The sequence below is a fragment of the Aspergillus fischeri genome, genomic scaffold (genome assembly GCF_000149645.3).
Source record: "Aspergillus fischeri NRRL 181 1099437636266 genomic scaffold, whole genome shotgun sequence".
Lineage (NCBI taxonomy): Eukaryota > Fungi > Ascomycota > Eurotiomycetes > Eurotiales > Aspergillaceae > Aspergillus > Aspergillus fischeri.
In genome coordinates this window covers 3223998-3249412 of record NW_001509760.1, presented here as the reverse complement: position 1 = coordinate 3249412, position 25415 = coordinate 3223998, and the positions used below count along the sequence as shown (strand labels likewise).

The 25415-nt window shown below is 51.2% G+C and overlaps 7 protein-coding genes across 7 annotated transcripts; 2 read left to right on the top strand and 5 right to left on the bottom strand.

The window, feature by feature from the left end:
- On the top strand, positions 1-8167 carry NFIA_058030 (putative nonribosomal peptide synthase; the record flags this gene model as incomplete). Its single annotated transcript, XM_001258349.1, has 2 exons — positions 1-4626; positions 4691-8167. 2 exons carry the CDS (start codon positions 1-3, stop codon positions 8165-8167), a joined length of 8103 nt encoding a protein of 2700 aa, XP_001258350.1.
- Positions 8168-8654: 487 nt separating this feature from the next.
- NFIA_058020 (putative O-methyltransferase) lies at positions 8655-10026 on the bottom strand (the record flags this gene model as incomplete). Its single annotated transcript, XM_001258348.1, has 4 exons — positions 8655-9420; positions 9486-9609; positions 9678-9798; positions 9853-10026. The coding sequence occupies 4 exons, from the start codon at positions 10024-10026 to the stop codon at positions 8655-8657; spliced, it is 1185 nt and encodes a 394-aa protein (XP_001258349.1).
- A 1137-nt stretch (positions 10027-11163) lies between these two features.
- NFIA_058010 (cytochrome P450) lies at positions 11164-12409 on the bottom strand (the record flags this gene model as incomplete). The annotated part of the gene is made up of 5 exons (XM_001258347.1): positions 11164-11379; positions 11438-11557; positions 11610-11894; positions 11964-12195; positions 12276-12409. The coding sequence occupies 5 exons, from the start codon at positions 12407-12409 to the stop codon at positions 11164-11166; spliced, it is 987 nt and encodes a 328-aa protein (XP_001258348.1).
- A 1656-nt stretch (positions 12410-14065) lies between these two features.
- NFIA_058000 (O-methyltransferase) lies at positions 14066-14955 on the top strand (the record flags this gene model as incomplete). Its single annotated transcript, XM_001258346.1, has 2 exons — positions 14066-14101; positions 14173-14955. 2 exons carry the CDS (start codon positions 14066-14068, stop codon positions 14953-14955), a joined length of 819 nt encoding a protein of 272 aa, XP_001258347.1.
- Positions 14956-16153: 1198 nt separating this feature from the next.
- nrps11 (nonribosomal peptide synthetase fmqC) lies at positions 16154-19573 on the bottom strand (the record flags this gene model as incomplete). Its single annotated transcript, XM_001258345.1, has 1 exon — positions 16154-19573. The coding sequence occupies one exon, from the start codon at positions 19571-19573 to the stop codon at positions 16154-16156; it is 3420 nt and encodes a 1139-aa protein (XP_001258346.1).
- Positions 19574-21377: 1804 nt separating this feature from the next.
- On the bottom strand, positions 21378-22764 carry NFIA_057980 (isopenicillin N synthase family dioxygenase; the record flags this gene model as incomplete). Its single annotated transcript, XM_001258344.1, has 6 exons — positions 21378-21404; positions 21469-21640; positions 21718-21854; positions 21930-22337; positions 22404-22517; positions 22576-22764. 6 exons carry the CDS (start codon positions 22762-22764, stop codon positions 21378-21380), a joined length of 1047 nt encoding a protein of 348 aa, XP_001258345.1.
- A 531-nt stretch (positions 22765-23295) lies between these two features.
- On the bottom strand, positions 23296-25248 carry fqzB (FAD-dependent monooxygenase fmqB; the record flags this gene model as incomplete). The annotated part of the gene is made up of 5 exons (XM_001258343.1): positions 23296-23575; positions 23640-23983; positions 24057-24646; positions 24702-25111; positions 25181-25248. 5 exons carry the CDS (start codon positions 25246-25248, stop codon positions 23296-23298), a joined length of 1692 nt encoding a protein of 563 aa, XP_001258344.1.
- Between the last annotated feature and the right edge of the window lie 167 nt (positions 25249-25415).

The window sequence follows — 25415 nt, the reverse complement described above, 5'->3', positions numbered from 1 at the left end:
ATGGCAGTCCTCCCTGCAGTGCAGGACTCCGGGGACTTTGGTCTTCAGGCGGGAAAGCACAAATATGCCATCGAACTCGTTGCAGAGATAGGGCGTGACTCAATCCACTTGCGCCTTAAATACCAGGATGCTTTTCTCTCGGAAAAGCAAGCGCACGATGTGGCTAGCACCACCAAAAGAGCCATCATCCTGTGCCTGCAATCAACCCTGGAAGACACTGTCGGAAACGCAAACATGATAAGCGAGCGGAATAAGGCAGATTTGGCTTCTTGGCACTCAGGCACTTTCCCTCTAGCGACCGGCTTTGTCCACGAAGTGGTGCGTCAACGCTGCTTTACAGATGCCGCTGCACTCGCCATTTGTGCCTGGGATGGGGAGCTGAGCTATGCGGAGCTGGACGATTTGAGCGACCGCCTCGCCGTCCAGCTTGTAGAGAAAGGAGCTAGGCCGGGCGTGTTCGTGCCGGTTTGTTTTGAGAAATCCAAGTGGGCGATTGTCGCATCACTGGGAGTACTCAAGGCAGGGGCCGCATTTGTGCCTCTAGACCCGTCCACTCCGAAGGAGCGGCTAGAAAACGTCCTACGGCATGTAGAGGCGGAATTCGTCTTGGCCTCTTGCGATCATGCCAATCTCTTTACGGCGACGATGATGCACTGCATCGTGCTATCTGACGTGACTATCAAGCAGTTTCCCAAACCCAATATGAGCATCAGTATCCCTCTCCGGGGCAGTGACCCGGCATATGTGCTGTTCACCTCTGGAAGTACTGGCACTCCCAAGGCCTGTCTAGTTGACCACTCCGCCTTCGCAGGAGTGTCGACGCATGGGGTGGGCATGCGGATGGGCCCGAACAGCCGGGTTTACCAGTTCGCTTCCCACGCCTTCGGTATGGCCTTGATTGATATCTATTGTGCTTTGACACTTGGCGCTACTGTCTGTGTCCCATCTGAAGCGGAACGGACGGGATCCCTTGCGCAATCAATGACTCGTATGCAGACAACATGGGCCATTTTGACACCGTCCATCATCCAGTCAATTTGCCCTGACGACCTACCGCACCTTCAGACCTTGGTAACTGCGGGAGAGCCTCTGCCACGAGAGTTGATGAGTCTCTGGGCGCAGCGGGTACACTTGGTGCAGGGTTATGGCCTGACTGAATGGGCGGGCATCTGTGCTGCCAGTGAGCCCCTCAGCCCGGCGGACAGTCCGGGGAATGTAGGGCGGCTACCCACCTCTCGCATGTGGCTGGTCGACCCGGAGGATCCATCGCGCCTGGTCCCTGTAGGAGCAGTGGGAGAGATGCTCTTGGAGGGTCCATGTTTAGCGCGGGAATACTTGAAGCAGCCGGATGAGACATCAATGAGTTTCATCAGCCCTCCCTCCTGGCGCTTCGAGTATCCGGGCCCATTTCCAAATCGGCTTTATCGATCGGGGGATCTTATGCGCTACTGCGATGACGGTACTTGCATCTACGTTGGCCGGAAGGGCACGCAAGTCAAGATTCGTGGTCAGAGAGTCGAGCTTGCGGAGGTAGAGTATAACGTCAGGAAGAGTTTTCCAACAACCCAAAATGTGATTGCAGAACTGATCGTTCCGCGAGACGACGAACGACCCCGTCTAACAGTATTCTTGTTGTTGCAATCTACGAACCCACTACCTGCGAACCCCGACCAGCACGATTCCTTCCTCGCGCCGCCGTCGGAGGCCTTCCGTGCCTACGCTGAGACAGTCAGGGCTGCGCTGGCGGCTGTACTGCCGCGCTACATGGTTCCAGATCTCTACATCCCGCTCACACGGGTCCCTTTGACGCCGACTGGCAAGAGGAGTCGCCGTGATCTACGTCGAATCGGCAGCGAGAAGACGCTAGCGGAGCTAACTTCCTATATCCATGTGCAGCAGGTTGCTCTCATGCCAAGAAGCTCTCAGGAAATTCTCTTACAGGGCATTTTTGCTCAGGTACTGAAGCGCGACCCTTCGACAATCAGTGTCGACGACAGCTTCTTCCACATCGGCGGTGATTCCATTGCTGGTATGCAAGTCAGTGCACTCTGCCGGAAGAAGGGGATTAATATATCAATGCAGGATCTGTTCCGATACCGAACTATTGCAGCGCTGGCTCCACATGTGCCTGTAGTGGATGGTATGTTGGTCTGCGATGATGCTGCAATCGACAATATAAGCCCGAAAAATGAGACAATGACTCAATCCTATGACCACGAGACATTTGCTCTATCTATTCCCCAAGAAATGTTCTTTGCCAGCTGCGGGTGTGTGCCCCATCAAGCCAGCCAGAGACGAGTGATGCGATTAACTCGTCTCTTCGATGCGGAGACAGTTCGCAATGCGGTAGTGCAACTAGCACGGTGGCATCCAATGCTTCGAGCACGATTTACACAGAGTCAAACCGACGAAGGCACCAGCAAGTGGCAGCAGAGAATTGCACAGCATAGCCCGACGGTGTTCGCCTTCCTTACGATTCACGTCTCCAGTACCAGGGACATTCCGCACATTGTGGCGGAGATGCAAAGCAGCTTGCATATCGAGCAGGGACCGATTTTTACCGCAGCGCTGATCTACTTGGCCTCAGAGCAGTATGTCGCCCTTGTGGCACACTGTCTGGTTGTTGATGAAGTCTCTTGGGCCATCCTGAGCCGTGACCTAGACGCAATGCTTCAGGGACAGTCTCCAGCAGTGGAGCCGAAGACGGCACTTTCTTACGAAAGATGGTGTCAGTCCCAGCAGTCGAGAGACAGAAAAGGCCTCCTCGCATTGGTCCAAGCCCAAAGGGGGGAAGTGCCTAGAGGCGAAAATAGTCGTCGGGTCTCGCAGATGCATTTTACTCTCGATAAGCAGGTCAGTGCCGCTCTAGTAGGCAATTGCAACGACGTTTTCCGCACCGTGCCAATCGATATCTTTCACGCCGCCCTTCTTGTCTCGTACATCAGATCATTTGCCAATGCAACCGTTCCAGTGATCCTCCTCGAACGGTCTGATCGCCAGATCCAAACCAAGGAGGCTTCACAGACAGTTGGCTGGCTGAGCAAGATTAACCAGGTGTCTATCGACATAGACAATGAAATTGACATTGTTGAGGCAGTCAGGCGAGCTAAGGATGCTCGGCTGTGTACGGAAGCCACAACTTTGCCACGCGTGGCTGCTGAAGAAGATATAGAGGACAGAACCGTGAAGCCGCTGACCGTGCTGTTTCGCCACGATCCCCACGAGCTCTATACACCTGGACAAGAAGGAGCCGTGATGTTGGATCGGCAGCTATCAATTGAGAAGGATACTGCCATTCAAGTGGCGGCCTGTCAGCCGCTGGCATCGGTCGACATCACTGTTTCCTGCGTCCAAGGCTGCGTTCAGTTTACCCTGCAGTACCAACATCAGGCAATGGCCTTCCCTGAGGTCCAGCGGTGGATGCAACATTATGAGCAGACTCTGCGAGATGCAGTGACTCAATTGACGAGCATGCAGACAGGATACACGCTCTCCGACATTGCCCTCCCCTCGGCCACCTACGGAAACCTACAGGAGGTGCTTCGATGCTCACCCATGCAGCAGGGAATCCTTTTGTCCCAAGCACGAAACCCCGAGTTCTATCGCGTGCAATCCTTTTGGAAAGCTCACCCCCCAAGCAATCTGCCACCGGGCATGTTACTGGCGCGCTTTAGGACCGCCTGGAATAAGGTGATTGCTCGCCACGCTATCCTGCGGACCATTATGGTAGAAAGCCGCGTCCACCCCGGAAGCTTTGACCAGGTGGTTCTAAAGGAGGCGCCTCCTCGCATTGACGGCATCTGTCTTCCTCGAGGGGATCCCATCCCCGTCCTCCGGGAACGCAGTCGCCTCTGTGACTTGCCGACTGACATGCCTGCTCATCATTTGACCATTTGCATCACCACAAAGGAGGTGTACTTAGGTCTCACAATTAGCCATGCGTTGATCGATGCGCAGTCTATAAACATCATAATGCGTGACGTCGGGATTGCGTACGACGACAAGCTACCTCCGCAAGCCCCATCCTATGGGAAGTACATCCACTACATTCAGCAGCTGGACCTAGAGCGCTCCATCACCTACTGGACGCAATACCTTGACGGCGTTAATCCGTCCCTACTTCCAAGCCTTGACTACCGACGCCAGGTTGGAGAACAGCAGGCCCCTGAGCTCAAATCTCTGTCCCTTGAGGTTGAGGCGGCGCCACGGCTGCAGCAGGTCTGCAGCAAGCATGGAATCACCATCTCGAATTTGTTTCAGCTGGCCTGGGGCCTGACCTTGCACTGCTACACCGGCTTGGATGATATATGTTTCGGGTACCTGGCTGCTGGCCGAGATATCCCGCTAGAGGAGCTGGACGACGCTGTGGGACCATATGTGAATATGCTGATCTGTCGAATACAGCTGGCCGGTAGCGAAACGTTGAGCCAGCTGCTACAGAAAAATCTGACCGACTTTATTGACAGTTCCTCCTCTCAGCACACGCCACTGGGCCGAATTCTTCAGTCATTATCTCTCTCAGGCCCACTGTTCAACACGATTATTTCCATGCGGCCCCCCTCACACGAGGTCCAGAAGACTTCATCTCTGGCAATAAAGCCAGTCTGGGAACTTGACCCGACAGAGGTAAGCGTCGTTGTCGTACTTTTACAACTTCAGTACACTAATGCCTGTGAAACCTGATCTCCAGTTCGATTTGGCCATCAACGTCGATGTTTCCTGTGACTCCGTCCAGGTCACAATGAACTACTGGAGCACCACTTGTTCTGACGAGCAGGCGGCTAATCTCGCCAGTACGCTGCATAGGAGCCTCAGCAGCATCCTGGAAACCCCGCATCTCACTCCAGCCCAGCTTGATCTATTCAGTGACGACTGCTACGCCCAGCTCCAGGAGTTGAATGCGCAGTCTCCAGAGCGAGTCGAGGATTCCGCGACAGATCTGATTGCATCGCACATCCGCTCTCAACCTGGGGCCGCTGCTGTATGCGCCTGGGACGGGAAGTTCACCTACGGGGAACTTGGCTGTCTTGCCTTGCAGCTGGCTACTCAGCTGGCAGCACAGGGCGCGGGTCCCGAGGTATTCGTTCCCATCCTCTTCAAGAAATCCCGGTGGGCAATCGTGGCAATCCTCGCGGTTATGCAGGCTGGCGCGGCGTTTGTGCTCCTCGACCCATCTCATCCGATCGCTCGTCTGCGAGAGATTTGCCAGCAGGTACACCCTCCCATAGTTCTTTGCTCAGTAGAACATCAGGAGGCGGCAGCAGAACTTGGAGATCATTTGCTTGTCCTTGGAGACGGCATCGAGGCTCCCTGGCACACTTCCTCGAATAAACTGGGCCCGCTCGAGCCGAGCCAGCCATCGCATGCTCTGTACGCCGTCTTCACCTCTGGCACCACCGGAAAACCAAAGGGAGTCGTGGTTGAGCACGCCACCTTTTGTAGCAGCGCCATGGCGCATGGGACACTGTTTGCTCTTCGACCCTCCTCCCGCGTCCTACAGTTCTCCTCCTTCGCCTTTGACGTCAGCATCTGCGAGATCCTGACAACACTATGCTTTGGGGGCTGCGTCTGCGTTCCCTCCGAGGATGAACGTCTGAATGATCTTGCGGGCGCAATTAGCCGGCTAGGCGCCAATACGGCTCATTTCACCGCCTCGGTGTTACGTCTTCTGTTACCAGAGCAGGTCCCTTCCCTAGAAATGGTGGTTGCTACTGGTGAAGCAATGTCCGCGGCAGATGTGGATCAATGGGCGAATCATGTACGGCTGATGTGTGCCTACGGCCCAGCGGAGTGCTGTATCTACACGCACGTGCAGTCACAGATCGACCGCCAGGCCGACCCGCGTAACATCGGATACCCTACAACCGGCCTCGCGTGGCTCGTTGATCCTAAGGATCATGATCGCCTGGCACCCCTTGGTAGCGCTGGAGAGCTGGTTATTGAAGGGCCCCTGGTAGCTCGCGGATATCTCAACCACGCGGGAGAGCCTGGAGAGGGATTCATTTCAGAGCCACGGTGGCGCTCACGATTCTCAGCTGGTAGACATGGCGCATTCTATAAGACCGGTGATCTCGCGCGTTACGGTCCAAAGGGGTCCCTGCGTTTCATTGGCCGTAAGGACACGCAGGTCAAGATCAATGGTCAGCGGCTAGAGCTGGCGGAGGTTGAGTATAATCTACAGCAGGCTGTGTCGGTGGTCAGCGATCGTCCGCTCGATGTCCTGGTGGATATCGTTTCTTTTGGTAATCTAGCTTCCGACCCAACCCTGACCGCATTTGTGGCGTCACGGATGATGCCCTGCGACTACGCGACTGTGAGCATGGCCGACCTTGCAAAGGAGGTGTCTTCTTTAGTCCCCAGCCTCAGAGCTCACCTGCACAAGCTCTTGCCTCAGTATATGATACCACGCATGTATATCACACTTGATAAATTCCCCCTTGGTAAGACAGGGAAGGCCGATCGCCGCCGCTTGCGAGAAGAGGCTTGCAAGGCCTGCCGAAAAGGAGTTCATGCTGAGATTCCAGGGACCGTCACTGTAAAGCGACCACCACACAATGACGCCGAGCGGAAAATCCAGGCCTTGGTCTCGCGCATCCTGGGTCTGCCGGTCAACCAGGTGGGTCTGGATGACAATTTCTTCCTTTTGGGCGGAGATTCTATGGCTGCGATGAAGCTCGTTGCGGCAGCGCGGTCAGTGGGTATGATGCTGTCCGTAAAGGGTGTTCTACAGCAGCCGCGACTTGTTGACCTAGTTCAGGGCCAGGGCCAACACCTGCAGCTCCCGGGCTCTGGAGATGAGGGTGCTGCGCAGCCCTGCCACCCACTACCTGGAAGTGAAAGCAACGAAGTAGGGGATTCCATGCGCGACACCATTGCTTCTCAGATGGTCTTTGATGCCTCGCTGATCCAAGACGTCCTGCCCACCACCGAGTTTCAGGCGGAAACGGTGTGTACCTGGCCGGCTACCTACTTTCTGATAACAATGCACGGATGCTTGGATCCGAGACGCCTGCGAGTTGCCACCCAGATGCTATTAGATCGACACGAGATCCTGCGCACGGTCTTTGTGCGGCAGGAAACCACAGACCATATTGTCCAAGTTGTGCTTCAACCTATCCCCGTGCCGTTCTTTGAATTCCCCTGCGATTCCGAGGATCTCTCCAGCGCCTGCGAGCTTGTCTGTAGCATGGACTCGGCTCGGGGTCTTCCTCTTGGCTATTTGGCGACGCAGTTCACGCTTTTCTCGCAGTCTGCCAATCCTAAGTATCATATCCTAGCCGTGCGACTCTCACATGCTCAATATGACGGATACTGCATGCCACTGCTGTACCGCGATCTCGCCCGTCTCTATGGCGATGACACTCACCCTTTGCCTCCAGTCACGCAATATGCCGCCTATATACGCCACCTTACCCGAGCGGAGAAGTCAAAGGCTCGGCAATTCTGGAGTCACACGCTATACGCGTCCCGTGTGCCTACTCGCTTGGATGAACTCTCGCTCGGCGCACCTGCGGAGTCCCTCATGCCGGGTTCCTTGATCGAGCTGACGACAAATATGGCCATGCCCACGCCTCACAATGGCATCACCGTAGCCTCACTGATGAAATCTGCCGCTGCGCTCATCCTGATGAGCCTCTGCCAAACCACTGATGTGGTTTTCTGCCAGGTCGTTAGTGGTCGAAACGTTCCCTTGCCTGGTATCGAAACAATTGTGGGTGTCTGCGCCAACATCGTCCCCGTCCGTGTTCGTGCCCGACCACGGTGCACCGTTCAAAGCTTCCTCGGAGCGGTCCAGGAGCAGCACATAGAGGCTCTTGATCACGAGTTTCTCGGGCTGCAGGAGATTCGCCGCTACTGCACCGAGTGGCCCATGGTCTCTCCCTTCGGCTGTCTGATTCAGCACCAAAGCCTGGATCTGAGCCCCGAGTTCTCCTTGTCAGCAAAAGTAGAATGTACAACCCGCGTCTTTGGTGGCGCCTTTGAGCGAAGTTATCTCCATCTGGTTACTATCCCTCGGGACAATCAGTTGACGGTACAGCTATTTGCGCCGCCAGGCCTGCTAGACGAGCCACATTGCCAGCGGCTTTTGGACCGGTTCTGCGAGACAGCATTGTGGCTCTCCAGTCATCCTGACCGGATGGTGGACGAGTGGGATGCATCAATATAACCATGGTGTCCTGTAACCCCATAACCTCACCATACAATTATAGTGAGGTTATTGCACTCTAGACTCCATAAATATAGTAAAAATAGAGAAGATAAAAGAGGTCCATGTAGCATCCGTCTCTTAGGTAGAGATTAGGAGGAAGGTTCTTACAGTTGGTACACTGAGAATACTGGCACATTCTTGCTATTTCAAGGGGCTATTGCAGCAAATACTCATTATTATTACCCAGTAAGCCTCTTACTGTCCAATCTTCATCTATAGTACAGCCCGATATTTTGCTACAATAACAATGACCGTGTGCATGACGTCCACAGCTCTCACCAGGATCACTTCAATTATTAAGCCGTGGTATTCCGTAGCCCCCATAAACTTGCCATTTGTGCAGGTTGACAGCAGTCCAAGGGATTGTTTACCTCCATCCTTTAACCGGTGCTCCGCGAGATGTCACTCATGGGAACCATCATGATGGCTTTGCAGACAGACTAATCTACTTGAGCATAGCTTCAATGACCCCGTATCCATCACCAACCATCTGCACATCCGTCAGGACCATGCCCGCTTTATCCAACAGCTCCGCTATATGTTGCTTGGTTCTCTCCATAGCCGCCAGAAGAACCATCATAATGATATCCAACCCAGCCAGCATTTGAGGAGCATTGGTATCCGGAACAATGGCACCGAAAAGCCAAACCTTGGAGTACCCGCGCTTCATCCCAGACGCGACATTCCGCAGAATATCGACCGCCTTGTGATCAGGCCAATTGTGAATGATGGACTTGAGCAGATATACGCGCGCGCCATGGACGGGCTGCGGTGTGAAAAAATCGTACTTTACGTATTGCAGATCTGGATCCTGCATGTCGGCCGGAATGGCGTCGATGACTGAAGCTTGATCCTCCACAATCAATTGACCCTTCCTGATCGATGGCAATTTCGTTTTGAGAACTTGCAAATCATGGCCCATTCCGCCTCCCACGTCGACGACCAATGGATTCTGAGCGTCGAGCGTGACGCCATCACTGATCGCTTTCCAGACTGGATAGGTGTCGGACCAATGTTGCTGGGCGTGGCGAGTTGTCATGAAGAGATTAAAATCACGAGCCACCTCAGGGTTCTGATTTATCCACTGGAAGGTTGTAAGATTGGTTCGGAAGCAGTACTGGAATATTCCATTCTCGTGGTCGGCTGGGTTGCGGTAGTTCGTTTCTCTGAGATACTCAGGGAAACAGCCCAGCTTATCGACAATCGCGCCACTAAACAATTTCTTTTGCATCAGCGGTTATAAATTTACCGGTTACGAGGTGAACAGGATTCGTACTACATGCCAAACCCAGCAGCGTAAGCAGACGTAGCATATAGATTGGATATAGGCGTTGGAGCGTAGGTTTCCGAGTCTATTTCAGCGACTACCTTCGCCCCGACGATTACGCGCATCAGCCGAGCTATGTCTGTCAGCGTTTGTTTACCAGTATATCAAATAGGTTATTCTTAGAAGATGCTAATGACTGACCAACGAGCACCAAGTCCGCTCCCGTCTGCTCCGCCAACTGACGAGCCGTCAAGGGGCCTTTGGATAGCTTTTCGAATATCCCGAGATCACTGGCAACGTGGAGACAAGGGAATACGGTGAACTATTAAACTATCAGGCCTCACTTTCCTATCGGGGAAATCATATAGGGAAAAACCGATGTTAAAATCTCTAACGCCTTATCCCCAGGCTTCTGGAAGATGTCGATCAGTGACTGGCATTTGAGAATGAAATCCTGATGCGACCCGGATTTTTGCAGATCCAGGGCATTCAACTGAGAAAGGATAGCCTTTGCTTCGTCGACGTTGACTTTGTGGTCCGGCACAGTCATAATGAAATTGTGAAAGTGTCACACTTAAAGACAGGTTAGAATACAGACCAGTTAGGTTTGTGGGGTAGATGTTGCTGCGATTGTAGATGAAGACGGTGTAACTCGACTTTGAAATGGAAGGACAAACGACTTAAATACACTGTTTTGGATATCGATTGGCATGCAAGGACTGCTACGTTATGGTTTGAGCTCGCTCTGGGCCATGCTCTAGGAAGGATGCAGAGCAGATACTCGAACGGAGACAGTCCGGAATGGACGTGTAACCACACAATTGGCTCACGGAAGCAAAGACATACATATGCTAGTCCATGCCTGAAGATCCATCTTGCGTTGATTGGAGTAAGGCCATTATCCCTTGTGGGCTTGCGGGATGGGATCCTTCATGGTCGCAAATCAAGGTAGCGAGGGCATTGCTCAGTGCCGTGGCCCAACACGCCTTCTTGACAAGGACATCAGAATCAAGTATCACTACAGTGACGCTTCAAGTCTATTCGGACCGCTCCTTACTCGGCTGGAGTTATGATATTCTGCCTGCCGCCGTTGCGTCTTTGTCCACCATACAGACTGCTATCAGTAAATGCTAGGAAGATACCAAACGACCTTGTGAATTGGTGTGTATAAAAGTCAAACATATAAACGGGATTGTGCGGAATAGCCAAGGAATGATTGAAAGCATTTGCATCCTCTCCCTTCACTTGCCCAAAAAGGGGGAACAAAGAGGAAATGAGACGACTATTCTCATCTGTATTCCCTGACCTGGTTAGTAATCGAAGAATCATGGAGGCACTGCTATTTCGTATAGGATACCAAGGTGGCCGCTGGACCGTTGGATACGTTCTTGCGATCGATGCTTGTTGCTAAACTCGATTGTCCGCAAGCAGTCAGTGGACAAGTATTTCATGTCATGGTCATGTCACTGAGGAATAGCCCCTTGTTTGCCCTTGCAGCAACCGTCTTGAAAGCAAGTTTCAAACGTGACAGGCAGCCCAGGGCTGCAGTACTCTAGAACAAAATTATCCTTTGTTTTGGGTGACTCAAACTCTGGCTGTAGGCTCATGTTGTAGTATTTAAACAGGTAAGCCAGGATAATAATAACTTCAGCGGACGCCAAACTGCATAGCACAGTTAACTGTCTCTTCAAAACGAACGGCGTAGAAAGCCAATGCCTCTGCTGGGGGAATAAACATACTTATGGCCGAGGCACATTCTTGCGCCCTTTGAGAATGTACATAGATACTGTTCTAGATTCTTTGAGCGTGAGTCTAACCAGCGATCTGGGTTGAAAGTTCGTGCATCCGCACCCCAGAGTTCTTCACTGTAATGCATTGTATACGCGGAGATGGAGACAATAGTCTGCCTCCAATTAGTGGCGGCTGCAGGAAGGGAATATACAAAAATACAATACACTCACCCCGGGCGGAACCACCTTTCCATCAACAACGAAAGGCTGCTCAAGACCGTCTGGAACCACTCTCGGTAGACGCCCTGGAACCGCAAGTCCGAACCTCAGCGACTCTTTGGCGCACGCAACCTACTGCGATCAGCTGTGCAAGCCGGTGGATGGAAAAAAGCAGAGTACAAACCAGGTAGTCGACCCTTTCCAAGTCAGAAAGCGCTAGGTTCCCCTCCTCGTTGGGTTGGACTTTTTGCAACGCGCTCACCAAGCGGGCATGAATGTCCTTATTTTTGAGGATATGAATCATGGCTGACGTTAGCGTAGACGCTGTTGTCCCCGACCCAGCAATGAGGAGTTCTACCGCTTCCATGACCTTTAGTTTATATGATAGAGTTGGAAGACTATCGAAAACAATAGGGTGAGATTTTGCGTATTCGCCTTTTTCATACTCTTGGAGACAGGTTTCGCCGTACTGTTATGAAAGTATCCATTCATCAGCTGCAGGAAGCGCGAGCATTACCGATAATGAGGGTCTGTATACCTTCATCAGCCGGGCCATGGGGCCGAACCCATTATCAAAGTATTGCATAATGCACAGGGGTATCATCCCGGATATCCTGTTGATGATCGGCCGCTCTTGCATAGTCCAAATATTCCGCCCAAACCCTTCCAGGGCATGTATCAACCAAGACTTGGCTCCTAATCCTTTCTGGTCTGGTATGCTTGGCGACCTGCCAAATCCAAACTCCATTATGATGTCGGCAGTGACATGCCTACTCATAAATCATGTCATTAATTCTCAGTGGCTCGACCCGCAGCAACTGGGCCAGCGCGAGCCCCGTGGGTGGCCTACCTGAAAGCGTCATAAAGGTTAACCACCTTCTTCCCTGTCATCTGATCGATCCGGTGCAACAACTCCTTCACTTTACTGTGAATGATAGGCTCAAGCCGAAAAACGCCAGTACGGGAAAACAATGGACTCAGCATCCGGCGGCGCTCTTTATGAAGTGTTGGGTCAATTTCCACGAAAACAGTATGTGGAGTATGGAATGAGTTGTAAAACGAGGGCAGTTTGGGAAATGGCCTTGACGTGCCGTAGATCACTTTATACTGATGCACATCAGTGATGTGCAATTCGTTCGGTGCTATACGGAGGGCCTTCGTCTCTACTCTCAGGACAGTATATCAGCCATGTGTGAAATGATTTAGAACAGGCGCTGGGGGGGTAGAGATAGAGAAGTCTATATCAAATTCGCTATCCGGAGGACGTACGATAAAGTTCGTGCAGCTTCTCATAATGGTTCTCTGGAGATCCTGATTTGAGGACCCCGTACATCCATGCAGTGGAAGACGCTGCTTCTGCAGGGCCAGGAAACTTTGCTAGGGGATGTAGATGAGCTAGGTATAGCTTTCTCAAACTGCGGAAAATGAAAACCACTGCCACGAGCGCAGACAAGATAATCAGCGACTGCTTCTTGGTGAGGTTCCAAATCACCAACTTCGCAGATACGAGTCCGGAAAGTGCCATATCTGAAAGTTTTGAGCTTGTGAAAGCGCAGGTAGCCAACGTATGGAGCCAGGAGTCACGAAGGGACGTGTCAATTGTCTGCTGGCGCGGGAGCTGTCTTTCTGTTATACTCGATCCTACAGGACGGTATTCGCAAGAAACAAGTAAGGGGATCAACCAAAGGTGAGGGCAACCTTGGCATTTTCACCAGTGGCCTGTGCCTCCTCCATGCATCGTCAAACGGATACTCAAGCAAGGGTTTGTTAACCGAGGATGTGTTTCACTACCGCAAAAGAGGTCGACTCAGCAGCTCAGCAAGAATCGACTCAGGGTTGGCTGGGTATATAATATCAGCAAGGGCCGAGACCACTACACTTCGTGCGCATGGTACTACACAGTAGAAGAATGCTACACTCCACTAACAATGAAAGGTAACCGCAGTATATGTGGCAACTGCCTGACCCTAATTCAGTTTGTTGAAAATAAGTCATACTTTACAATTCGATCAAGGCTGCATGTGGCCTAAAGTTACCAACTGTAACGATGATGTGCACTCCCAAGGCTTGTCTGCGTTGGCACGGTTGGCATGTTGGGTCCTGTATACAAGATGTATAGATCAACTCCTTGCAATATAAGCACAGAACCGAGAACTAATGGAAGCTTTAGATAATCATGGGAAATTTGACTAATGTACAACCAAGTAACTAACGTTAATAAATCATACGACACCCGGGTATTGCTCTGCGTCAAAATCTACCCATCCGCCGCTGCCCTGAAAGGCTGCGTAACTAGAGTCCAGAACTATAATGCAACAACTTTGAAGACGTACATTCCGATGCTTGTCTCTTAAGAGAGGTGACCCTTCCTTGGTGTAACATAAAAAGCATTCTTAAGAGACGTGAGCCCCTTCTTGGTGTAACATTGTAGGAATTGCTCTTCATGCACTCAACGACTCTTCCGCTCCTCACTACTACGGTCCCATATCTAGATCGGAGTTAGATAAATGCACGCTCATGTGGCGACCAGCATATATTCCCAGAGCGCAAGAAGAAGATATCAGTGTCTCTATCCTCTATAATAATCGTTGTCTACAAAATTTCGGTAATTAGTTGGATCGCGCATCTTTCCTTCAGAAAATGGTGGCTTACAACAGTCAATCTTCGAACACCTGGGTAATTTGCCTCATTCTGACATTTCAGTCTGGACTGCGAAGTCTTTCTAACGCTCTCCCAAACAAAAATAGTGCGAGGATGGCCGAGAAATCAAATTACTTCATTTTGTTTATGGACAGCCTAACCTGGGCGAAATCCGCGGGCGACCCCAGAAGGTTCTGGATCTAATTGATCAGTTTGCAAACACCTGCTACCTCATGAATGTTGGGCGTGAGAAGGGGAGGATCATAACTAAGGTGATTGAGGATATAAGGCCTCAAACTATGATTGAACTCGGAGGCTATGTCGGCTACTCGGCAATTCTGTTCGGTGATGCTCTGCGACGAAACGGCGGCAAACGACTCATCAGTCTGGAATCCAATCCCGAATCAGCTGCTGTAGCAAATATGTTGGTTGAGCTTGCAGGTCTTCGTGACCTGGTGAGCATCATCGTTGGACAAAGTGACGAGTCTCTTCACCAACTCTATACTACCGGAGAAGTCAAACACATTGAACTAATGTTCATTGACCACTACAAGGCAGCATACATCACCGATGTCAAGTTGTGTGAGCATTACGGCATGATCTCACCTGGCACCGTCCTCGCTGCGGACAATGTCCTTTTTCCAGGTAACCCGCAGTATCTGGAGTATGTCCGGAGCACAGTTGAGCAGAAGCGCAAGGCGGGCACACAGAACAGACGCAGAGAGGGCTACGATGTATCCGGTCTACCAGAGGTCGCTGTAACATCCATGATTGCTAGGGATACAGCTCCTAAATTCAGCTATGATGGAAATCCAAATCTGGTATACGAAAGTGAACTTCACCAACCTGAGGGTCATTGCGTAAGTTCCTCACTGTTACCGCTCTCGTAGCATTCTCGATCAAATGTTCAGGCTAGCTGATCAGTCGTACCAGGATGCCATTGAGGTGACCAGATGCATTGGTGTTGAAGATGAATGACCAAAATATATTTAGACACTGCATAGGGTAGTCTGGATAATTGAGGACGATTATTTCATCAATCTGCGAGTTATGTGATCTGGTAATTAGAAGCATCCGCGTCATTCACGCGTGGCTTCTTGGTCAACTCCTCTTTGGAAGGCTAGCCTAGCTTTGATGGGTTTAAACTATTATAAGTGTATGATATGTAGTCCTTTCTTAATCTAACTATGGTTAGGTGTAGCCTGTTTAGATTATCTATTAGACAGAAGAGAGCTTGAGGGTCACCATTCTGCATAAAGGATTCTCATGTTTATATATGTATATCCATGGGGCATGGATTTCATTATAGGCTGTAAAGCCTGTAAACTATGAACTTACCTAATATAGCTTGAATCTATTACTTATTAAGTCAGGATGAAACCTTTGCATGAAGAGTCTTATTTTCTCATATAAATAATATTTTATATTAGAATAGCTAGTATATAAGGAGATATTGTAACATCTTATACTCCATAGTTATTGTCACGGTGCTGCCGTGAATAGGAGTTGGCATCGCTGAGGAGGAATCACGTGACCTTGGGAATATCTTCACCGCACAATTCCGAAACCTGTTTGAAGCTGTTTGAGCTACGTCCTGTCTATAGAGCCTACCCGTACCAGTCTACCTGCAGCCTGGGACTGTTAGATAAGGATTAGTGAAGCTAGCCTGAGTGTCAACTACCTCTTTAACCCATCCTTGCCTGCCTGCGAGCCTGCACCTTGACAGTTATAAGATATTACGTTTAAATAGTGATTTATTTAACCTAAAAGCTAACTAAATCTAACCATAATTAGTTAGCAAGTAATATGACTTGGCTAGAAATAGTTTAGCTGCGCTAGCCACTGCAGCAGGACGAAGATCCTCAGGTTCGACCAGCACTACAACTCTGAATATGTTTGACCAATGGAGATAACAGTCTTAAAGTGCTGAACTTAGCTAGTCACGCCCTGACTAGTCGCTACTGGCTGTGGGCGGAACTAACGTCAAAAGAGTACGGCTTCCTAATAGATAACCTAATATACGCCTATTCCTAAGCAATATTACTTAACGGAGGTTGAGTATCTCAATCATAGTTCTGGGGATCGGCTTTAGCCAACAACTGGGCCCTTTGAAGTATCATCAAGCTGAAGCGGACTGGATGTGCCAGAGTTCAGGAGGTCAAGACATGCTTGTTTGAAATTTCCAATCATCCAGTCTGCCCGGTCTTGTGGCAACATGTGGCTTGATGCCAGAATGATCACTTCCATCTCCGAGCCGTGCAGCTCAGTCATGAGCTGAACTGGCCATGACATGCTCTGGAATACATCTTCGGAAATCCCAAGATGCAGAGGCTCAAGGCGATCAGATGCTCCCTCTAGAACAGCGGTGGCCGCGTTATCAAATTGATTGTGGGTGACGACACTCCCAAAGTCGGGCTTTCCTTGCCAGGCTGTGCACTGTGCCATGATCTCACTGGGCTCGATCGTCTCGTAGTCAAGAGTGCGAGTGTATTGAGTGTGGACGTGGCGGAGGAGCTCGTGAGCAGTCCAGGCAGGCTGGATACGGACGCGAATGGGGGCAGTATTGATACAGCAACCAGCCATTCGATCCACGTCAGGGATCGGCATATTCCGCCCGCTCACCGTATGGCCAAAGACAAGGTCTGTCTGCTTGCTTAGTCGAGCCAACGCTAACGCCCATGCTGCCTTGACCAAGGTCGCCATCGTGATGCCACGCGGTGGGCTCGAAAGCGGGAATTTGTCGATTCCAACCACAAACGCCCGGTGAATAGTATTGTCCCCCGAAGCGTTGCCAGTGAGCCAATCCCACCCCAACAAGGACGCCCCGTGCAGGTAATCTCTCCAAAAGCAGTACGCAGCGGGCGTACGGCGGGCCAGGCGATGCTGCATGTAGGCAGTAAAATCCACGACTGGCTGCGATAGTTCATGACCTTGATAAGCCCGCACAAGGGCACCGAGTAAGTGGGGGAGCGTTGAGCCGTCAAACTGAGCATGGGATAGGCGGAGGATCAAGATGTGCTTTGACGGCTTGGAAGATATCAGTATGGGCTTGAAATACGGCGAGCCATCTGGGACCTCTGGCGAGTTGTTGTCAATCGCACACCAGGAACGGCACTCTTCGTCGACACTGTCCTCATCAACGATGGTCTGTGTCAGCTCTACCTGCATTCGACGCAGCACCACTTGGAGAGTGGTATCAGCATGGCGAACGAAAAGCGACCGTAGCACGGGGACTTGGTCGCAGAGTGTTTGAAGGGCGTGCTGGAGTTGATCCACATCTATAGGACGGTCAATCCGCCAGATGTAGTAGTTCTTCAGACCGGCATCGAGATAGATACGTTGAAAGTCGGTGGTGGGCAGGACAGCCACAATATCGCTAGACTGCCACTCCTCAGTCACGCTGGCCGGCAGGCAGGAAAAGTCCCATTCCGGCCGAGGAAGCGATGCTATGTGATCTTCAATCCGTCTCTGGTGAATTACAGGGGCGAGAGCGGACAAGGTTGGGAACTCGAATACGGCGGGCACCGTGAGCCCAAGCATCCCTCTCGCATGGCCGCGGCTGACCATCTTCATTGCGTCAAGAGAATTGGCCCCAAGCCAGAAGAAGTCGTCATCGGCCCCGATGTCGTCGGCGGGTAGACCCAGAATGTCCGACCACAGGACCCGAAGTTGCCATTCCTCCGGTGTGCTCGGCGCTCGCTTAAATGCTCGTTGTTGGACTCCGTATGCCTCGATAGCAGACCGAGGCAGCAGCTGTGCTAGGGAATTCAGATGCCTGCGATCTGTCTTGCCAGTCGGGCTCAAAGGGACCCGGTAGAGCGGCAGGAAGACCGTCGGTATCATGTAGGCGGGTAGGACTTTATGTAGGTCTCCTGCAGCTGTCTCGACTTGTTCTCGAAATGTGTCGCTGGGGGGTGCAAGATCGGCAGCACCAGCCGGCAAGGGGTTACGGCCGCTATCGCTGCTCCCTGGGGAATGGACATGGACGAAGGCAACCAATATCTCCGCTTGGCTACAGGAAAGGTCGTTCCGGACGATCTTCTCGCATATCACTGTACCTGCACTAGGGAAGCAAACTCGGACGTAGTGCTCGACCTCGGCTAATTCCAAACGTTGCCCGCGTAGTTTCACCTGCAAATCTTTTCGGCCAATGTAGCGAAGACTACCGTCGGAGGCGTATTGCACAAGATCACCAGTCTTGTACATCCGATCATAAACGTCCCAACCCGGGAATTGATTGCGCCAAGGGGGGCTGTTAATAAAAGCCCGTCGGGTCAGGGCCTCGCGATTAAGATATCCGCGTCCAACATTCGGGCCCTCGATCAGGAGCTCTCCGATAGCGCCAATGGGAAGAAGCTGGCAAGGGTCGTCTTGGTCCACTACCCAGGACGTGCAGCCTACCGCACGGCCGATATCTCTCGGGTGGGAGCTGAGTTGCATGTCATTCTGTATCGTGGATAACACAGTACATTCCGCCGGGCCGTATCCATTAACTAACGTTACCTTGCCAGTCCATTTGCCTATGTCTTCCGCAGTCATCGGTTCGCCAGCAAGCACCAATGTCTTGACACACGGGATGTCGGCTGGAGTGAGAAGCCGAGAGACGGATGGCGTGAGCATAAGGGTGTTCACATGCAGGGCATTGATAGCGCCAGCCAAGTTGCCCAGCCGCTCCTCGTCTGAGGGTATGCAAACACACCCTCCAACAATCAGAGTCCCTAAGATCTCCAAGATGGTAATGTCAAACGCATATGACGTGAACTGGAGAACTCGAGCACTGCTATCTAGTGACATACATTTGGCGCAGGCCAGTGCATGGTTGCTGTACGACTTGTGCTCCACCACTACGCCCTTAGGCTGCCCTGTTGACCCAGAGGTAAACATGACGTAGAGGGCATTCTCAGGGCTTGCTGGGGGCGATTGCCAACTGGGATCCAGGGCGAACTCGGATCTCTCATCCACGACGACAACTTTGGAGGCGAAGTTGGCGCCGACGGCCGCATGCTGTGACGACGTTATGACAATCTTGGGCCGGATCTGATCGCATATGGCCTGCATTCTTTGCATTGGTAGAGCTTGATCGATCAGGACAAATGCTCCACCAGCCTTCAACACGGCTAGCATCGCAACGACCGCCCATCGAGATTTCCCGTAGCATAGAGGAACAAGCACTTCCGAGCCAATCCCAACACTCGTGAGATGCGCAGCCACCGCCGAAGAGGACCGATCCAACTCAGCGTAAGTCATTGCGCCATCCCAACTGTGGATAGCTGGTGCATCAGGTTGGGTCAGAGCCTTTTCCTGGATCAGGGTGTGGACGCAGCTCTTCCCCGGCTGGGTGATGTTCTGATTCCATTGTAACAACTGAACTCGATCTTCTGGACCAAATGATGGACTGCTCTCACGGGTGCAAATATCCCCAACATCTCCGGAAAGCACTTCTACGCGAGTTAGGTCGCTGTGCTTTCCCAGGTCAGGCGGCTGGTCGGGTTTCCGTCCGACGTGCATTCTAGCTTGCTGAGACTTTGGATATTGTAAATGTTCTTGAGAGTATCAGAATATGGGGGAGTTCAGCGACCGAAGACTAGAGTGTATAATCGGCGGAAGGAATGGGTGGCCCTCGGAAGAGGAAGAAATAAAAATTTATCAATATCCCTGACGAAAAGGAAATGAGACAACTACAGCTGGCTTGGTAACTGCTGGTTATTACTATCCCTTGCTCGCTAAACCTTGCATTCCTCACGAGGCGGTCAAGTTAATCTATCCCTTACACCTCTTCCAGCCGCTATTTCAAATACTACCTTGCATGCTGAAAGAGTCTACAGCGGACCAGATCACAGTGCCAGGTCAAATGGGTTATTCACTCTGGAGATCTAGCTGCTGAGAGAGAACACCCTTGGCAAACCATTACACATACTTTCCAGTACACACGAAAGAAGTAATTCCATGGGAAACATAGTTGTTATATACGGAAAGGATGCTGCAGGGAACTGATGGCTCGCCTGGAAGTTACGTGCACAGGCAGCCGAAAAGGCTCGGACGTACAAAAACGAGTAACCAAGTTCTATAACTGACCGTACTTTTACAGGAAGGTTTCTTCAGGCTGTGAGTGAGGACTATTGTTTGTCAGCAAGACTGGCGCCAAACGAAGCTCTATCTACCATAAGGTAGCCAATGCAGGCATTGATGTCGACAATATACCCGAGTCCTAATGATCGAGCTGAAGTAGCCTGGGTGTGCCGAGGTTTCTGAGATCTTGACATGCTTGTGTGAATTTGCTGATAATTTAATCCATCAGGCTTGTCATAACATATGCCTTGATGCCAGTATGGTCACTAACATTGTGGAGCTTCGTAGCTTGGGTATAAGTTGAACTAGCTACAGGATCTTCTGGGATGTATGCCCAAGGATTGCTACATGTACTGGCTTGAACTGGCCAGATGTTCCCTTAAGAGTGGTGGCGGGGCCAGCATCTAAGTCATTGTGGGTAATGACATTTTCAAAGTCAGTCTCTTCTGGCTAGGGCGTGCACCGTGCCATAGTTTCACTTGGATCAATTCTCTTATAGGGTTGGGCGTGGGTATATTGGTCCTGGCGGAAGTTCACCTCGCCGAAAACCAGTGTATACCCTTTCGAAGGGGGTGGGAAACGGCAGTGGAATAATTATTGGGGCTTTATTTGGCTTGTCTGGTCGGTGTTTAATTAGTCCTTACTCACTGCCGTACAACCTGCAATTCAAAAGAGGGCGAGTACGTCAATACGCTGCATCCCTTCCAGCGGCCTTTTCAAATGCTATCCTTGCATTGACTGGCTCTATCCGCATTTTGGATTGCATCTAGGTTGGCCCCGGCCCCGACCTAACCTGTAACTAAATAGGAAGTCAAATAGAGAATTGTTACGTCTATGTATCTATAAAGCTACATATGCAACGGAAGAAATCGACTATGATGCTACTGAGGGTTTGAGTAATGATATTTGCATTTCACACACAAGGAATGCAATACACATGCTCCTTGCTGATGATCGTGGTCCAAAATATGCCTTTCGGCGAAACAGGGCATAACTACTTTGTTAAAGGAATGAAATCGCTTGATACCTAACTGAGAAGGGTAAGCGCTTACTGAGGAACACTTTCCTTCAGGATCTCCACCTACAGAAGAAGAGAAGTTCAGAGAATAGGCGCAGTCATCAAATTGGCATTCTAGACATCATGCAATAGAATAGAAACATAACGCTAGCGAAATATAGAATCCTGAGACTAGTACTCTTTCCGGGCACCCACAGGCATGTCCCGTGAAATTCATGGTGATGCTCAGTCCTTTGTATGTCTTCGTGTCCACTAGATGCGGTAACTCACATTAGATCGTCCTATCCAACAAACGAAGCAAAACAAGGGAACTTACCTCTCCATAAACAAAGGGCTCAATGATCGGCGGGTTGGTGTCAGAAACAAACTTCTCCATAGGCGCTACCCGCGTCTGGTAGTCCATACTGAAAAAGAGTGGAATGGAAAACCGCTCCTGGCTAGTCCTATTGATCGCACGATGGGGTGTAGACTTGAAGAGGCCATTTGTCCTTTCATTCGTGTCTTAGCTTTGAAGTGTCGTTTGGATATATCAGGGGAGGGGGATGGAGGAAATATTCGCTCTCACCAATAGGCAAACATGTCTCCGATATTCACGACAAAGGTACCGGGAATAGAAGGGGCCTTGATCCACTCTTTCTCGGAATTCAGGACCTCTAGACCCGGGACTGCATCCTGGGATAAGATCGTGAAGAAGCCAAAGTCCTAGCAAAGTTAGCCGGGAAGATGATCCAATGCGAGAGCCCAGGCAGCATAAGTTTGGAACCGAGAAATACTTACGGTGTGTGGTGGAACTTCAGCGGCCGTTTGATCAGCCCTACAGGCGGAATAACGTATAAGACGAGATGCGGCCCCTGGATTCTTGCACATGTGGTCGAAGTAAGTCTCTGGCAGATCCAAAGCTAGGGCGAATATTCGGAGCAGCTTTCGACAAAACGTTAAGATCTGGCCATAATATTGTAGGTAGGCTTCTCTGAACCCCGGGATGAGTTCCTCGCGAGGCCACTGGTTTGGCCCATGGAGACCCCACGGGTCCGTGGGTTCGGCGTGGTCCGGTGTTTTGGCAGGGTCACCCGCTACCTCGTAGCCGATGTTAAATGCTTCCGTTGACTTTCCTGCGGTTGCCTTCAGGTGGGGATGCGCATCCTCGGGGACGTCTCGGGCTTGGGGATAGAACCCGCGAAATCGCTGCCATCATGATGTAAATTGCAATGGGATTACTGCTGGCACGACATTCAGCAGGGGCATACATACATTGTTCTTCCCAACGAAGGTCTCCATCTTCACCTCGTGCGGCAGGGCGAAAAATTTGTGGGCCATGTTGTGGATCTCTTGGATTGACTCTTCAGAAACTCCGTGGTTCTGCGCCTTGAGGTAAATATACGTAGAGGGAATGGATGGAGATACAAGTGGTGCTTGCCTTCACGAAGAGAAATCCCATCGTGGTCGCAACACGGTATATCTCCTTTGCGAGACGCTGGCGGTCCTGTGGAGAGTCGGAGTCCATGTCGGCCACATCAACCACGGGAATGCTTGTAAACTCCCCTGGTTTGCTTTGAGGCTTCGTATGGACCTCCCCGAACCGGGTCTGGAAAGTAGTGGTTGTGGTGGACATGGTGCGTAAATTCAGTTGTGATAGTGGAGCGAAAAGAGGCAGCAGGCTATTCTTGATTCCAGGTGAGACCTCCTTTTATCATTCTAAAAGGTCGTCTAACACAGGGGGATCTTAAGATGCCCTTCATGGCTTGGGGCTTTATCGGATTAGTGTTGGCCACGCGTGCCATTAACAACACACAGTATGACTGGCGAGAAGCAGTAACGGAATGTAGCCAGTCATGTTAGGAGGAGCAAATTGGCCACGTCAAGGCTACATGCATGCGTTGGGGCAGCAGTAAGGGCCGGTCTTACACAGGTAGCGGTGAATGATGAACAAGTGACTGTCTCAGCTACATTGGAAAGGGATTCACATGACAGTTTCTAATCTCCTTGCTGCTCGCGCGTAACAAACTAGCAGTGATCAGGTCTGCGGTATTTTAGCTATGATTCAGAATGACTGCCCAAGCTGGAGAGGAGTTCTGCAGCTGTGGAAAAGTAGACAAGGTTATTGATTGGTTCACATTCAACTGCAATACTATAAAATCTGCAACTACATGCTTTCTGTGTTCTTTAACCCCTTGAAGTCATGGACCAGCTGGTATTCTCCACCGACGGGGATGTTCCGCGGATGATACTCCTCCCCACTCTGAACTGCTTGAGCGGCGGCGTGGAAGTGTTGGTAGGCATACGCTTGGCAATCATGGTCGAAGATCCACCGCGGACGAGGAATCCTGGCTCGTGTTGGATCTTTCTCGATCGCAGCTTTGTCAAATCGTAGGCTGTCCTGAATCTGCAGGCCGCTCGACTGGATAATTGTGGCCCGTTGATACCTGGAAGATGTTTAGTTTATTTCGCTCCGCTGCATAATCCGGCACATATTCTACGCAATATTACCTTATCTTCTCCATTGTAAGCAACGCTAAAGGAACCCCTGCCTTTCCTGCCAGCTCGAGGGCGATGGCCACGGTAGCTGCGTCCTCGATACCTTGGGCAGCGCCTTGACCGGAGGTATGAAAATTGGGGTGAGCAGCATCTCCTATGAGCAGTATTCGGCCTTTGCCAGATACCCAAGTGGGCAATGGTGGTCGAAGAAGCAGTTGGAAATCGATGAGCTTCTCCTTGGGGGTGTGTCGCACGATGGGCACAATCCGATCCCTGACAGGCCAGTCTTGAAGAATCCGGATGGCTTCATCTGGGTCCACCGAAGTTGACCAAGACTCGCTCGCTCCCCGATAGTCCTATATATACATGATCTGATGTTTAAATCATGCCGTGGGTATAATTTAAGAAAACAGAAGAAGGGCGGGTTACCTCATGGGTGAGCATCCAACCAACATCTTTGCCGAGCCGTCCTGTGTATACAAGCAAGAGGTAGCCCTCCCGGGCAAACACCTGACTTCTATCCCGGTTTTCAGTCCCTTCGAGGATCCAGTTAGCTTGGGGGTCGTCTGCGAGAATGTTAGAGTCGAAGTACGCTCGAAACATCGAGTAGCCTGTTGGATCGGGAGCGACGTCCTCTCCCAGGACTACGCTCCGCGCCTTGCCATGGACACCGTCACAGGCAATGACGCAGTCAGCGGCAAGCCGCTCGCCATTGACAATGATTCCCGCCTCAGTGGCCGATTCCCAGTACTCTGAGACCACCTGGCCTAGCCGTATATCTATACCCAAAGACTGGGCATACTCGTACATAAGCCGCACTAGCTCCCCTCGATTCACCATGTACCCGTCCGGAGGGTGAAATCCGACGGTGTCATTGACGAAGTATAGCTTCCCCGTGTCGTCGTGCATTTCCATTGCCTTGATATGGTGAATAAAAGGCAGCACATCCTTGAAGAATTCACCATTCCTCCATTTCCCCAGAACGCGAGCGGCGTTGGCTCCAACTCCAATCTGATCTCCTAGAATTTGACTGATCAGGACATGGGATAATAAGACACCAACTACCGAGCTTACCATGCGGCCTAATGGACTGCACTTTGTCCACCACAATCACACTGTGCCCTTTACGGTGGCATTCAACGGCCGCTGTTATACCGGCGATTCCGAGTCCCACGACAATGACTCTGATCCCACTCGAATGCGGCGTAACCACCCCATCCGGCCCACTTCCAGCGGAAATGGTCATTGTTTCGGTTTGAGGAATAATAATCGATGAGGCAGTAGTTGGCGGGAACGGAAAGAAGAAGCTCGAATCTACGGAAACGCTCGGTAAGAAGTTGGGCATTTTTATGTGAAGTAAGGCCTGCTCCATACAGCCCCTACGGCAATTGAAGAGCGGCAGCGTCTTAGAACCGTAGAGCAAGGAGTCAAAGTCCTTGCGCAAAGCCCCGTGGAAAGCGTATCGTATCCGCTGCAAGGTAAAGCTATTGTCAATTTTCACCCACTATGCCTAATAAATATCCTGGATTCAAACATTTGGCATTCCACTGTACCATGGCAGGGTGAGCAGGGTGGGAGTAGGGTGTCCGCCTAGATCATGCAGCTGGGGCATCGGAGCCATGGTCTATGACTACCGAAGTTGAACTGCTGGAGGCTATCACAACAAGTAGACATCACTGAAATTACGCCTGTGAATTTCCCAAAGGTCATGATCGAGATCCGCAGAGAATACTGGGTCCAGCTGCAGCAAGAAGCGGTCAACAGTGCTCTGGAGTGGCAACAGACCGA